The 15,925-nt window shown below is 40.4% G+C and overlaps 1 protein-coding gene across 1 annotated transcript in view; it reads right to left on the bottom strand.

The window, feature by feature from the left end:
- Positions 1–15,925, bottom strand: part of PRKG1 (protein kinase, cGMP-dependent, type I) — a 363,786-nt gene that overhangs the window by 198,633 nt on the left and 149,228 nt on the right. The window contains exon 3 of the mRNA XM_010565944.1: positions 3,314–3,427. Coding sequence (XP_010564246.1) covers positions 3,314–3,427 — 114 coding nt within the window. The remainder of the gene's footprint in view (positions 1–3,313; positions 3,428–15,925) is intronic.

Here is a 15,925-nt window from a genome sequence, read left to right as displayed (position 1 = left end):
AGAAATTAGCTGCTGATTTGGATTTCGCTGTAATGGAAGCTGATTTGTGAACACCAGCGCTTTAGAAAGCTGTGACAGTGACAATACTTGGAGCATCAGACTGAACAGTCTCCACCAGAAAGAACAATTATTCCTTCTGTAATATCTGGAAACATAAAGCAAAAGCTTCAGAATAACCAAAAAAATCGGATGTCAAAAAACTGTAAGCAGTTATCTTAAAGATGAGGCCACATGTCATGAGATGTGGCCCTACCTTCCTCAGTGCTTCTGAACACTCAAGGGTTTGGTCACTCTTTCTTCCCAGGCCCTGGTTAAACCCTATCCTGCTTTTACTTAAGACTGCAATAATATTGGAAAAATATTATAACAATTCTCTTGGGACAGGCTTTCAAAAGACCTGCGTTGTCTTATTAAAGAGGTCATACTGAAACAGGAGTCAGATGAGAATAATTAAATTTTAAAATCTTCTAAATTATTTTTAAAAGACCAAGTCCTTCCTACAGTGATTTATCCCTTTAAGTTTGCAATCTCCTACAAAGCGAGCACCAGTGGAAGAGCCTGTGTAGATTAATGCAGTGAGTAATGACACTAAAAACTTTATTATTTACAAAGCCAAAGCAAGAGTACACATACAAACGAGTTACAGCAAGAGATGTCAACACAGCAGACACATCATTAAGGCCCAAAGGCAACACTGAGCATCACACTACCATAATGCATCCTTCATTCAGTCTTTGCTGCAACTTCATTTTTCAAAAAGAAATACTTAACATCTTTGTAATGAAGTACTGGCAGGCACATCAAAAAAACACTTCTGACACTCTGGCGGTAATGGAAATCTATCTCGTGAAAATTGGGAAGCCCTGACTTAAAGTGTTTCTCTAAATGAAAGTTGGATGATGTCCCTTGACACATCTTCACCATCCCCAGCATCTGTGTTGATGGGGTGTCTATTCTCATTACAATCATCAATTGTTCATTTCTCCTGAAATAAACCTTGTAATGATCAAAGTTATCATAAGACTTAATGGAATATTTACTAGCATTCGCCTTTCTAGAGATTTACGACATTTATTTATCATTTAGCCAAAAGAACAAACAAATGTTTGAAGTTGTTTATTAGCAGCAGCGGCAACAATTTAAGTCAATAATATGCCCTAAATTGATCTGCATACCTCCAAGACCTCTGTTCAGTTAGGTCTAGCTGAAACAGTTCCCCAAAGTCAAGCTGTGACCTTGTGTGCCACTGCACTTGAAAGGATATAAAGCCAATTACAATCACAACTGCTACTTACTCGTGCAATAATGAGAGAGAAAATACCTAAAAGTCACTCGCTGGCATTGGAAATAAGATTACATGCCCGACAGCTGCCAGCAGAAGAAGGTGCGTAATTATCATAATTTTATGATGCCGGTGGGAAAGGACGAGACCATAACAACAAATGCAGACACCTCTTTCTTGAAGAAAGATATCTCTGAGGACAGTTGTAGAAGTGACCTTACTACTGCCCCCAATTTAACCAGGAAAAAAGGATTCGGTAAACTAAGTGCCAAGTGGCAATCTGGAAGTTTGCTCAAGAGGGGAGACTTAGTACATGAAAAAGTGAGTAACAGCAAGACTGATAGTAAAAACTGCTGCCAGTATTATTTCCTGTTGGAGTCACTTGTACAAACAGGTTGAAAATGGACACAGGAACAGTGTGACTATGCAGGATTATATGATGTAGTGCTCGTGGTACTAGAGGATCAAGTGCCTTTTAGCTCTGCATTTCTAAGGACAACTAAGCAATACTCATCCCCTCATTTCCTCTTCTAGGATTTGACCATCTCCCCTCTTTCTCTGCTCCTTCCAACTTTCTGTAACTGTATTTATCACATAAGCTTGCAGCTTATCTGAATTCATCACCATCATCAATCCTCCAAACCCTTAATGGGTCAGAAAAAAGGGCTGTACATGGAAAATGCGCCTAGGGGGCAGGAAGGTATAGGGAGGAGAGGGTGGATCAACACGTGCCTCCCACCATTCGCACCCATGTTCCCATTGGTTCCTTGGTGGACTAGGAGGAAGGAGATAAAGCATCTCATCGAAGAGCAGCCCAACACACTGTCTGAAGGAGCCTGGAGGTCTCTGGGGCTGGGGCTGTCCCAGTCAAGCTAGGCATGAATTGTACAGTTAGCACATTTGCTGCATCATTTGGGATTACTCCAAAGCATTTACTAATAATTTGGATTACTCTGAACCATGAAATGTGCTACTGGTGAACATACTATATCATAGCCAAGGATTTACCTGCAATGAAAAGTACTTGTAAAAAGGCAAGGTTTGTGCACGTGAAAATAGAGTACGCCAGTCAAGTTCTTCAGAACGATGTAGAACACCACGTTCTTCACAAAAAAATCTAGTTATCTTTTCCCATTTTGTCATTCCTGCCCATTTGTTCTTTTCCTCTTTCTCTCTTTTTGAACCAAAATTAGGTATTTCTAAAAGGCTTTCTTCTGAACAGGGACTCACATGCCTCATTATTTTGGTACCACTTGTTTGTCTTTGTATTATTATATCCCATCTGTACCCTTCTAACTTTTCCCCTACAGTGTCTTTAAGCCACAGAACTATTTATCATCGCCTATAAAACCTCTCTGCTTAAGATGTCACCATAAACTTTTATCCTCAAGATCAAGGAGGACTGTGATATCATATAAATCAAATCTCAACTATTAATCTGAATTTAAATGAAAACATATTTATGTTTTATCACATAGCAATGTGATTTTTCCTCTACTTATTGTGCAATCCAGGCTTTTGCCCAGAACATTCATAAAAGAAACCAGATTACAGGATAAGTGCTGGAGACTTAAGAGTAGGGGATCAGTGCCATCCAGGTTTTTTGTTTAGCCAATTTAGGGGGAAAACAATAACTTGTCCTGAAAAAATACATAAGCTTAACTTACTGAGTTTCCCTTGCTCTTCTAAGCAACTGCTACATATATCATAAAATTCAGCAGGAATCATAAGGAAACCTATGGTATTAGCTACAGGCTCCTCTGCATAAGGTAGCATCAACCGTGCTGTGTCAATGTAGGAGGTTCCCTATGTGAACAAACCTGAGCAAAAGAATCCGGTGAAGCACTTCTTTTGCATCTTCCTCCTGCTCACAGTGGCTAAATTCAAGACTATAATCAATGCCCTGAAGAGTTTAATTAAGAAAGTGGAACGTCTAACAGAGGCTGCAACTCCAAAGAAGAGATGAGAAGAACCCTACTTCCCAATGATATCCCACATCATTCAACATCCAAGTTAAAAAAATGATCTTACTTTTGACAGTTGCTGTTCGGGTGCAATTGTAGAGGATGGCTAACTCCCCAAATACTTTGCCAGGTCCCATGGTGCACAGCTTCACACCTTCTTTTGTCACTTCAACCTTCCCATCTGTGAGGGGAAAAAAAAAAAGAAAAAAAAAAGACTATTTTAAAGGGAAATTAAGTTCTTTCAGACTTAAGTTTTAAAATGTATTTGATTATACTGTGAATAAAAACACAAGAGTCCTACAACTTGAAAACCAATTAAATGTATTATGAAGGAGAACACAAACTCAGAAAAAGATTAAAACCAACTGTTGTGTATATAAGCTTTCAACACTTGAGGTTTTTTAGTGGGCTATCTGCACAGTCAGGAAATACTAGTACACTAAGCTCAATGGGAACTTTGTTTCATGCATTACACTTTCAGGTGAAATTTTCTCCAATTTTTGTATCAAAAAAGGAAAAGATTTAGGTCTTTAACACCACATATGAAAACCACGGAGTAATTTTGCTCATTTTCACTGAGAAACTAATCCCTGAGAGCACTCATCCATGAATAACACAGCTATTATCAAAGGAAAATTACTTTGACCTGTGGCCATTATTTAATTCCCATCTCACTGTACCTTTCCTTTTTGAACATTTCATCTTACGTGAGCAAGTCTGCTTTATCTGCTTACCAATACTGTGCCGAGAGGAGACATGTAAGGGGGATTTAAAAGCAAAGCTTGAATGGAAGGAAAGAGCTCAGGGCCAGCCTGGGAGTTTCAAAGGACATCTGAGGAACAAGAGCTGGGAGAAGGGAAGGAACTGAAGATGGCCCCACCACCTTTTGTACACACAAGTGATGCCATGACAAGAAGCAAGGGGGGAACACGGGGTTATCACACCTACAACCACCATTTAGGCTGTAACAATTAAAGTGCAAGACTGAAAAGTGAGGATTTCACATGTTATCTGTCACTAAAAAGCCTCCTCTCATCCGAAATTGGGAAGCAGAATGTTAAGGGATCCTGCTACACCAGTCCACAGTGCCTCACTGACTTGCTCTCTGTGGGTCTATACGTGGCAAGAGGGAAGATCAGCGTTTACAGGCTCTTACCCGCCTTACGGCTATCTGCATTTGTACATTAGATACCAAACTGGGCCTCGAATGCTTGCAAAAATAAGTAACTCCAATTAATTTGATAAGAGATTATACAACCCTACCTCCTGCAGAGGGAATCCAGAGGTACTCGCCACAAAACAAGACCGCCATCACAAAAAGAAACTTCTCCTACATAATACACATGCTCTAAAATACAGTCCTGTCAGCCCTACGTATCTGTGTGTTAATCTACACCACTATACCCATGATACCCCGCAAAGCAAGAATGACTCCAGCCTAGCCATGCTACTCTACCAAAACGCCACACCAATGAGAAAAAGCAAACTTTGAGGACTTTGAAACAAGTTTAGACACCATATCCCTACTAGGCACATAATAAGATAATTCAAATTCAGCAGAAAATGTCAAATATTTCCATAGCAGAATAAAGAAAGAGGGTAACGGTATGTAGAGGTGGATGGAAGAAGGTATTGTATTAAGGCAGGGCAAACTTCAAAGGGTGCCTTTAAATGCACAAAGTATTTTGGAGGGAGAGAGGTCTTACACTGTCTGGTGCCATACATCCCCAGATCTAGTGCTCATTAAAAAAATTACATTTAAAAAAAAAAATCTTGTTATTTATGAAACTAAAAGTTACTGTTTGATAAGTATCATGACCTAAAGGTTACCTGGCCTGTGGGAGTGTCAAGATTGCAGCAATGTATTCTGTAATACAGAAGCACAGAGAGTTTGGGGGGGGAAGGGTTGTGTTTATTAAAATTTCTTTATTACAAGTTATGACTAATAAGAAAAGTTTGTGCATATATATATATATAACATGCTACTATGAAATTACTACCAGGAAGCAAGTATATATTTCAGTATCAAGTCTCAAGAGCAAGTCTCTAAAACTATTACTAGGAAAGCAGCAAATATACTTATAATTGATTACTTATATAAGTACGTGTGTGTGTATATATATGTATACACACACACACACACACACACTTTATATATGAGGAGGAGAAAATGCCATTTCCTTTGGGAGACGCTGGCCAGTTACGGTGGGCTGGCAGTCGCGGTGTGCACAGTTCTGCAGCTCCCATCACAGCAGGTAGAAATACATAGGATGGCAATATGTAAAGGCAAAGGATAAGGATATGGCATCCATCACGTTGAGTATTAATACTAGCCATTGATACTGCACAGTTAGCACCTATTAAAGGTCTCCCAAGTATGCACTCACCTATATTCACACAGTAAGCAATGACAGAAATACTAAAATACACAATATAATACTTCGGGGCTAATAAATAACCCTGAGAATTATATTCTGAGGTTGCTGATTTATTATTGGCTTCAAATTGACCCCATTCCTTCTATAGGCTAACTTCCCTTTAAAAGTCAATTTATTTTTATCATTTTTTTTTATAAATGCTTGATTCATTTGTTCATATATAGATATTTTTCTCAAGAATGAGCAAAATCAAACTTTCATGGTGCCTCACACACTTCAGAGACTGCTAAATGATTTTGAAGAATACTTTTTTTTTTTAATAGAACTGAGTTTCAGCAGAGCTGAAATGGGGATATTTCTGCAAAAAGCTCTATAGAAAATATCCGCAAAGGGAATGAGTTTACCTCACTTTTAGCTCATGAAGTCATAACCAGTTCCAGAGAAAAGACAGCCAAATCTGAACAGTCATGCACAAATAGATCACATTATTCAAAAGCATTTTGAGATCTGTCCCACTGCTCAAGATGTCATCTGCTGCTTCACAAAGCAATCCATGCTGATCATTCATCTTTGTAAGAAAGCTACGTCTATTCCCATATTCCATTTCTTTTCTTATAAGGACTTAAAAATAAGAAGCTGGGTTCTGACTCTTACGGCTCAGTGGGTTTTTTTTGGGGGGAAGCATTTCTCACTCTATTAAAAAATCATGTGGTTCACTCATGATCATGCACGATAACAAGTCAAGGCTTCATCATCACAGATGCTCTCCAAGGATTGAGAGGAAGACGAGATGAAAATTCCCATGAGGGAGAGACGATGCTGGAAAGGAGTGCCTTGGGGTTGGAAAGGGCTCTCTGGAGTAATACACAGAAATATTAGCTCAGATCCCATCAATTTACAGCCTACTTTTCACATGTAGAAAATTGAGCTCTCATTGCCATACCCTGAAGAAAAATTCCTGCCTGATTTTGGCAAAGGACTTGGAGATCTGGGTTGGAAAGCATGATGTTGCACAGATTATTTTTATTACAGTCTTCACGACCCTTTTACTGCATCAACCACTTCCCCCAGTATGGAAGAAGCATATTGGTGAAGAAATTAAAATACTAATTTAAAAAGCATAGAGAAGACTTCCTAGCAAAATATGTGGATACAGGCAAGAACGTGACAATGATGGAAATGATGTCGTTTCAGAAAAGCCTCCCTAAATCAGTTTGAACATGAAAGCATCCTCTGTTCCTGCAGAGCAACGATGACTCTCCTCCTCTAGACCCGCAGCGGAAAGGAAAGGTTTCACTCATAGGAGCACAAGCAATGCCTTAGAGAGGCTGTATTTTACGTGCCCACCTTGTGACCAAGTGGCAGCTCTCCCCTCAGGGTGCAAAACAGCTCTCGGCTAATCCCAGGTGACCTTCTGGCTACCAAAAGGCAGTGCCTTGGCACTGGGGATGCATTACTATTGCAAACAACAGCTCACGACGACACCGTTTCTGCCCCGCGCTAAGCCCAGGGCACAAAGCCCACTGCAGCCTGGTCCACCTCTGCACCACAAGTAATGCAAATTAAAGTTTCTGGGTTAAAGTACGCTGCCTTTCTCCACTGCCCCTCCTGGTGTTCAATGGGGTGCCATGGGGTTGTCCTCGTGGGGTTTCCAGCAAGGATGAGCTGCTCCTCGCTCTCAAGCTTTGCAGCCTCTGGACACTGCCAAATGCAGTCTCTAAGAGATCTTTAGGAATGAACTGACCGTTTTGAGAGGTGGTCAGAGCACAAGGAGCCACTTGAGTAACCTTTGCCTTGGTCCACCACCCCCAGCTACAAGGCTGAAGGTGTTTCATGGCTCCGAGCCCACCTCTGCTGCTGCTTCTCCCCTCTTCCAAAGCTCTGCGATGCTTCTGATGCTAGAGCCAAGCAGCTCCCCGGTCCTCCTCAGACAGCGATATTCTTCTACCAAGCCACAAAACAGTCCGCAAAAGACTTCATTAGACAAACTCAGCTGCTGCAGGAGAAAATAAATCTATCTTTTTCAAAGTACATAAGAGAAGGATTGAACAGAACAGTAGCCTGAGGAAGGCTGGAATTGAAAGGTTAAGGTATTCGATCTTTGACACTACAGCAAGAGAAGAGATATGGGTAGGCGGCTTCTCTTTCAGTAGGGTTTAGTAATAGATGTGCTGTTTAATTACAATTTATTGTACTGGAAAAAGTCTCCCATTCTCCTGTCATGTAATTAAGCAATCTGGAGCATTAAACACCTAACAATAAACTCCCCAGACCGTGAGCCAAATTCACCTCTTGTGGAAATAAAGGGTCTAACACAGCTATAAACAGAAGGAATTTTACCCATTTTCTTTTCCTAGCTGGCAGCCTACGCAGTGCAGTTTTCCATGTATGAAATAAATTGCTTTCTTCGAGGTATCAACCACATAAGGAAACCAAAAGAAAATAAATACAATATTGATCAATTAATGGAGAAGAATTTGCAACTTCCTTTGACATCTCCATAAGACAAACACTAAATAATGCAAGTGATGCTTTACTTGAGGCAAGAAGATTGGAAAATGCTGTGTTTCTGCCGAAATATTGAGCATTACTGAATTCAACATTTATATTTAATTTACAGCTGAGCTGATTTTGTGGAGCTTTAGCTTGCATCCAAACTATGCATTTTTCTGTCAGCTGTAAGAAACTATTCCATATTGATGGAGGAGCAATGCAAGTTTTTTTCATATAGACAGAGCATAAAATAAAATAAAACAATAAAATAAAATAAAATAAAAAATAAAATAAAATAGAAATCTGTCTTCACTAGCATGGAGGCCTTATCAAGAGTAAAGGCTGGCAGCTGTATTTTGGTGGCTATACTTTGGATTCCCCTCAAGTCCCTATTCTTCTCCATTCCTACATGGACAAAATATGCCCTGATATCATCTGACCGATGAGTCACTTCATTAATGGTCCTGCAAGCAGTGAAATGGGCCTTTGCCACATCACGTCGGTGTTTCTGACGCACACTTTCAGCAAGGCAAGTTTTATGAATCAATTCGCTAGCTCAAAGGGTGCCATCCATTTGCCTTTCTCACAACAAATATGAGGAAGAGACCAGTGTGAGGATACGTAAGAGAACAATACCTCCAGAAGCCACCAGCCTGCTCCCAATAGAAATAGCTGCCAGAAGTCAGTTTAGCCATGCATAAACTCAAAATATTTTGGGTTTGGCAGACGCTCAGAAGGCTCAATTACATGGGAGGCTCTTTTTCCAGGCTCTGTTATTCGAATCACGTCCCACCTTTGGCTAAATATATTTTTATGCTGGGAATTTTCTACCTTCATTCCTTGGATTCAAAGACCAGCAGCCTTCCTCTTTTATCCTCGTTTATTTTTCCCAGTGATCCTCCTGGACAGTAAAGCCTTATCCTCATTCCTTTGCACAGATTTTTATATAAATGCCATTCAGGAAGGCATAAAATTTCTGCACTGCCAAACACTTTTGCCCTCTTTCCCATCTATTTTTTCACTTGTCAACCAGAACTCGCAACTTTTCTTAGCAGCTTGCAAATTAGCTGAGGAAACAGAATTATTTGTGGTAGGTGCAGCTAAATTCATCCATTCTTGCTGCCTCCTAATATGTTTGCAGAATGTTGTTTGCACTGTTACTCGTGCTTAAATGCACTGTTCAACTCCAACGGATGCACCTCCTCTGAACGATGAACAGAAGCCTTGTAGTAAGTGCGATGCTCCTCTTGGGCAGCTACAAGTAAGTCCCAGCTGCTACCAGTAAAGCATTGCTTTGAAAAAAGAAGTGTGTTATAAAACTATAGCAGCCTCAAATCACCAGGATGATCTTGTACCCCACCACCGAGGGCAGCTCCATGACAGCTCTGGAACAGCCAGTTCTGCAGTTTTATACATATGGCTTTTGGTTGTAACTCAAGTCAGCTTGAAAAACAGAGTTGGTTTGCAAGATTTCAGGGAGGTGCAGTAAGACTTTGGGAAATGAAGCTTTTCCTATGAAATCCACGAGGGAACAGCTTCCCTTGCTGCCCTGGTCCCTACCATGCGTTTCCCAAGCCCTGGGACTCTTGGCCAGAGCCATGCTTTTGCAAATTAAACTCTCTGTGCTAATTACATTGTAGTTGCAACTTTATTTGCTAAGTGGCTAGTTGACATCAGAGCGAGTCCGATTAAGATGTGTTAATATTTGTTTGTTTCAAAACACAGACCAATAATGGTCTGCGTTATTCATGGGCTTGTGCCCAAGCCACTCTGTCTTAACTGTGGTGGCTGTAGAGTATTACATTTCCTAATGATGAATATTAACAATATTAAAAATAAATCCATGATTTTTTTTTTTTCTTAAAGCCCTTCTTAAAATAGGCCGACACTGAATTGCTCTCAGCTAGTCTTCCCCAGCCTCACATTTGTGGCATCCGCCCAGATCAGAGCATCGCTATCCTGTGCTCAGGCGATGCAGTGAAAATAAAACCACAGCTGTCAGTGGGCACGGTTCGTACCTTTAGGCTGCATTTCAGGAATGATGGAAATAGTTCCTGGGAAATAGTCTATACATGGAAAATGCTCTTATAAGCATTTGCTCTGACAAGTTATTGCTCTTACAAGTTACTGTATAGCTTCCCTAGGATGCAAAGTTAAATATGGGTTATTATAAGCACAGAAAAGTAAAAATACAGATGATTGAAGCACATAGGAACAAAGCAAGATCGATTTTGTCCTGTATTATAACACCAGCAAAGCACACAGGCCATATTTGTTTTGATGAGGACATTTGGTGCTTTGTCACTTTCGGTCCATCCAATTAAACATTAAATAACATCTTTGGCTGAACTGCACCCAAGTTCCTTAAATAAATCGAACGATAAACTAAATTGCACTAATGTGACTCTCTCAATTAGTAGGATAATTTTTTCTCACAATAATTAAATGGTCATTTTCTCTTTCTGGGCACAGAAGAAAACAGATTAAGTTGACTTGAGGAATTTGTCAGCCTGCGTGTAATTTATATAATGGGCAAAATTCTTGTGGTGCATTACCAGCTCTCCCTTTCTCCTCCCAGCTTAGAGGCACTAAAGCCACTTGCTATTTCAAGTCAAAGTCTTCTATGACTCATAAGCCCAAATCAGCCCCTTAGTTTCTTAAAGATAAAAGAATATCTGATAGGATATCTAAGAATCCAAAGTGCATTTCTATACAGCATGGGGTTTCAATAACATACACTTTCTTCTGTTGTCCAGTAAAGCCTTTAACATTAGGAAGGGGACAGTGACATTTTAGCTTGTATTTCTCTATTTCTGCTCCTGGATATAAACAGGAGACATCTGGAAGGCCTAATTCTTTATTTTCAATTGTATATCCCAGCAATGCCTTTGAGACATGGATAAGAGTAATCAGTTTTATCATTATTCACATTATTGGTTCCTTTTCAGTTCCTAGACCCTTAGGAAAAAAAAAGGCAGGTTCTCCTGGGAGGATACTAATTATTCATTGCACCTCCATGCAAGGTTTAAAAACAAAAACACTTTACACTGCAGAAATTAGGAAAAAACAAAGCAGGGTTCAGCGTGATCTCACATGTTCATTAGGATATAAATTTCATCATGCAACTCCAAAATGACATGAGGAGTGGGAGGGGGATTCCCACAATTCAGCGTAGAATTCATGAATGACTATTCAATATTTTATTTCACCCGTGCTGTTTCACACTTGGACTGCAGCTTTATTTGTTGGATGCTATTCAAGCTCTCCTCTGAAAACAGAACAAAAATTATTTGTACTTAGTTTTCTTTAGGAAATATCACTACAGATCTGTACATTTTCCTGAACAATACTGCATATATTTCCAGAATTACACCTGAAATGAAGCATGAGTTATCCCATCAACACAGTGACAAGGGCATTTAGGTCAGAAGCACCCACTTTGGAGTGTCCAACAGAAAAGACTCAATCTTGAGTTTATTTTAATTTATTTTAACAATACTTATCATATAATATACTCTTTGTATTCTGAAAGCTCAACTCCACCAACTTTAAATATAGCTTTCAAATATTCAGCATGTTGGCAAATCATAGTTTCAGCTCAGAAAATTGGGAAATTTATTAAACCCAAACTTTTCACAACCAGCTGGCCTCAGCCTTACTGGCATTCACCTCTGGCACATGCAAAATGGGAACAGGTTGTCCCTGAAAGCAGCTGGCAGCTTTAAGCAGTGCCTTGCTTTGGCTTTCCCTGCTATCCAATGTCTCCTTCTCTGGAAAACTTATTTTCTCCAGGGTTTTACTGACGACAGTCTGCTTCATTGTTCACAGCTCCATGAATTACTCACAAACACAGACCATGTAAAGAAAGCAATAAAACTTAAGGTGGGGGAAAGAAAAGAAATAAGAAAATCAGGGGTTAAAGCTGAAGGGATGATCTTAACACTCCTTGCTTGTTCTGGAGCTGTCTAATAGGAGGGATTTCCAGTCTACTGTTTCAAAGTCCAGAGATGTGCACCTGTAATCTGCTTTAACAGGATGTCATTAATACTGCCAGGTCAATGGTTATCAAGTTACAAAAAGGCAATGTGGCATTACAGCTAGTCATCAGCAACAGTGGGCTTTTTATAACCAAATCTTCCAAGCTGAGCTAACCTAGTGGCTCCTACCAACAGCAGGCTGCTTCCTTCCCTGTCCCAGTTTCCATCGCTTTCCCAGGAAGCTGCAAAGACCAGTTTTAGTCCCTTTGGTCCATGTCTCATCCCACCCCAGTATCACTTCCCCAGCATCCCCTGCCCTCACCAAGCCAGAGCTTGCCCTGAGCCCATGCTGCTTCTCAGCCCATGCACATGTGGGAACTGTAAGTCCTGATACGTTTATCCCTTACTCAAATTTGGGTAAGTAAGTTTTGACAGAAGAAGGGGAAAGAAAAAAAAAATAAATAAATACACATTTTGCCAAATTTTAAGTTGTGTTCCAAAACATGGCAACATTGCAAATTGTTGCAAGAGTGTTTTGAATATGGAGAAAAATACAATTTTTCCTTAGATGCCTCCCTGGAAAAGACTAAACAACTTCTGACCTTATTTTCCAGAACACTTTCATTTTAAGCTGGCATCTGCAGCATAAGTTTAAAGCTCAACCTTTTCAAGTTTTGCAAATGACAGGGAACTGAAAGCAGGTCTTGACAATGCTCAGCACCTGGTCAGTCTTGAGAATAACAACACTGCAGAGTCTCATGTGTAACATACTTATAAAAGGCCTGAAAGTAAGCTTTTTGCTTTTTAGATAAAATCTAATGAGAGCAAGGTAAATGAAGCAAGACATGAAGAGTTACAACTCTCAAACCTGCTGGCGTAACCAGCGAAACAACGACAAGTCCCTTCGTATGCTCCAGTAAACCCTTTTTCAGTTGAACGAACTTATTTCACCTCGTATAAACACTCTTGGAGAGACAGTCTGAATCTGAGGAACCAGTGGGACAGTCTCCCCAAGACTGCGTATCGCCAGCTGCTCTGGGGCAGTGGAGGAGGGAGCCGCTGGGCTCCCTGACCCGATAACCTTGTCTGGGGTTAAGCAGACAAGACATATGCCAGCTTCTCCAAAATCAGCAGAAACCCATGCTGAGATGTCCACAAGAGATGTCCAAAAACCAGTAAGTATCTACCAACCTATGCTGCCCCACCTTGCCTTGCTGCTTGGGACCTGCTAGCAACATGGGGGAAGTTTTGTTGTGCCTTTTCAAAAATGGCATGCTATGACTATTTTTTAACGTTTGCTTTTAAGAAATGGTTTTGCAACTGGGCTTGAGAGCGTGAATCAAACATGTACAATCTCAGCAGCCTGAAGCAGTGAATACCAGTAACACTTCTTGGATTGCAATCAAGACTTACTCCAGAGAAAGGATTACTGGAGATAACAGCAGATCTGCATCCGAGTTTCTACCCTGTCTGCAGAAACGTTTCGAAAAATACAGAATGGAAATAAAGAAGGTGATCGCCAAAATCTGTAACAGCAGCCTAGGGGCAGAGAGGAGCTTGGAGGATTTGAGAGCATCTGAAAAAAAGGATAAAGAAACTTTCTCTGGGCTTTAAAGGTAGGAACTAAAACCTATATGAGAGAAAGGCAGGAAAGTGAAGCAAAGCATAAAGAGCAAAAGGCATACCCAGCAGAGTAGGGAATAAGTATGCAGAACAACAAGAGACATAAAAGTGTGGCAGGGCAGAAAGAACATAACCCCGGGTAAAGACGTATTGAGTTGGCTGGTGGAAGAGAACTCGGGAAGCAGTCAAAGCTGTCCCAGAGGTCAGCCCATCTTGAACAACACCATACAGCAATGTAGCCTGTGGACATGCACAAATAAAGCACCAAACAAGGTTGTTGGACAAAAAAAGTCATGCTGGAGACTGCCGAACAGAACGAAAGATCTGCCCAAAGCAATTCAAAGCAAGATTTCACCTTCAGAGAAGTAAAAGGGATGGACTGATGCTGGTTTAACACTTCAGATTTAGTTAAGTGCCTCTATGGGTTATGGTTAAACCACCTTTAACATCCCCATGTGAAACAAACCTCTTGCAAAGCACACTGCTAACACTACCCTTGAAAGGGGAAGCAAATAGTTACTGTCTGGCTTGCTAATGAATTATCCCAGAAAAAATACTGCCTGTGCAGAGATGTTAATTCTCAACTATCTTCTCTTGTGACCTTCACAAGTAAACTCTGCAGCCAAAGCAAATTAAATGGATATCTTACACTTCCAGCCACGTGGCTTCAGTCTGGGAGGATCTAAAACTTGGGGGTTTTTTGCTGTTAGTATGATTTTTATTATTATAAGGATTTTGTTAATGGCGGAACCTAGAGGACCCACATCCTCAAAAACCATATAAAACATTCAAAAATATACACATATATATGCACACACACACACATATATCCCCTCTTTTCAAGTTTAAATTCCAAGATCTTTACAACTGTAATATGTATGTTCGGGGGATGGATACGTGACCTCTCTTCCAACCTCAATTATTCTGTGACTCTAAATTACTTCTTATGTAAGGTTTCAGCCTAAAGGTGTGCATGTAGGATTTTGCAACTTGCATTGGCAAGCACCGTATGAGTTTGTTTGCAGTGAGGCTCTAAGACTATGTTAAAATCTGTAAGACAGTGAAAAAAGCTGCTAGAGAAACCTCTTAAAATAGGGTGTGAGTTGGCAAACAAAGATAACAAGGACGCAAGGAGATAGCTATTGAGCAGACAGAGAATATGAAAAAATACAATTAAAGTCAAATCAAATTTTGTCTTATGTACAATATTCCTGAAGATTATTCCGGTGTTTAAAAAAAAATTTTAAAAAAAAAAAGGAAGAAGCAAGGAGCCAGTTAGCACACATAGGAAATGTCTGTCTGGGCCAGATTTGTAACAGTCAGTTCAGAGAGTACTAACAAAGTATGGAGTCACACAGGTGCCTTGTAAGGCCATAAACCTCTTCCCTTGGCCACAACTTGTTACCAGACTCTTTTTGTCTGTCACAGCACATTAAAGATTAGCATGAATTTCCTGTCTACACTGCACTGATTCTAGTTTCTCCCCCCTCAACTGGAGAGCCTCCCAAAAAATCAACAAGTCTGCTTGATTCACTGAAGATGCTCAAAAAATTATGGACTGGGGTGCAGATGGAGGCTCCTGAGTAGGATTCAATGTGGCAGACTACGCCGTTACTCATGTAAGAACAGCAAGAACAGACCACATTGATTGCATGACTACAGAAACCTCATCACCCAAAGATCAGCTGAAGGATTACAAAAATCCTGCCTGATGCAGTTCAGGATAATTTGCGACAGCAATATGTCTTGGTTTGCACAAATCTGTTTATCCTTGCTCTCAAAGCCCACGACTGCTGAGGCTGATAGACAAGATATGGCATGGGATGCAGCAAGACCCATTGCTCCAGTCGTGGAGCAGCACCACCACATAGTCCTCCCTTAAACTCTAAAGGATTCTTCACTGTCCCTCCACTGTACCAATAGTTACCTGCTGTAGGACACTCATAGAGAAGCACTTCAACATAAAAGGTTTGCAGCTGCTAATTCCACAGTCTCAATTTTCTAGTGGATAGCAAAGCGTGCCAAGAAATATTTCAATTGTGATTTACATGTTGGGGAATTGCTCAGTTTGAGTTTGATTTTTGAGGAATTAAAACAGTGAAGGTGAAATTCAAAAGAACACACTGTTCTGCAGCCAGTGCAAGATGAACACAGGACATGTTGCTGGTTCATCCTCATATGCAGTTACCCCATTGCTTCTGAAACCCA

Source organism: Haliaeetus leucocephalus, unplaced genomic scaffold (assembly GCF_000737465.1).
Source record: "Haliaeetus leucocephalus isolate CR32 unplaced genomic scaffold, Haliaeetus_leucocephalus-4.0 Scaffold198, whole genome shotgun sequence".
Classification (NCBI taxonomy): domain Eukaryota; kingdom Metazoa; phylum Chordata; class Aves; order Accipitriformes; family Accipitridae; genus Haliaeetus; species Haliaeetus leucocephalus.
The sequence above is the reverse complement of the archived record's forward strand: the minus strand, read 5'-3'. Positions and strand labels throughout refer to the sequence as shown.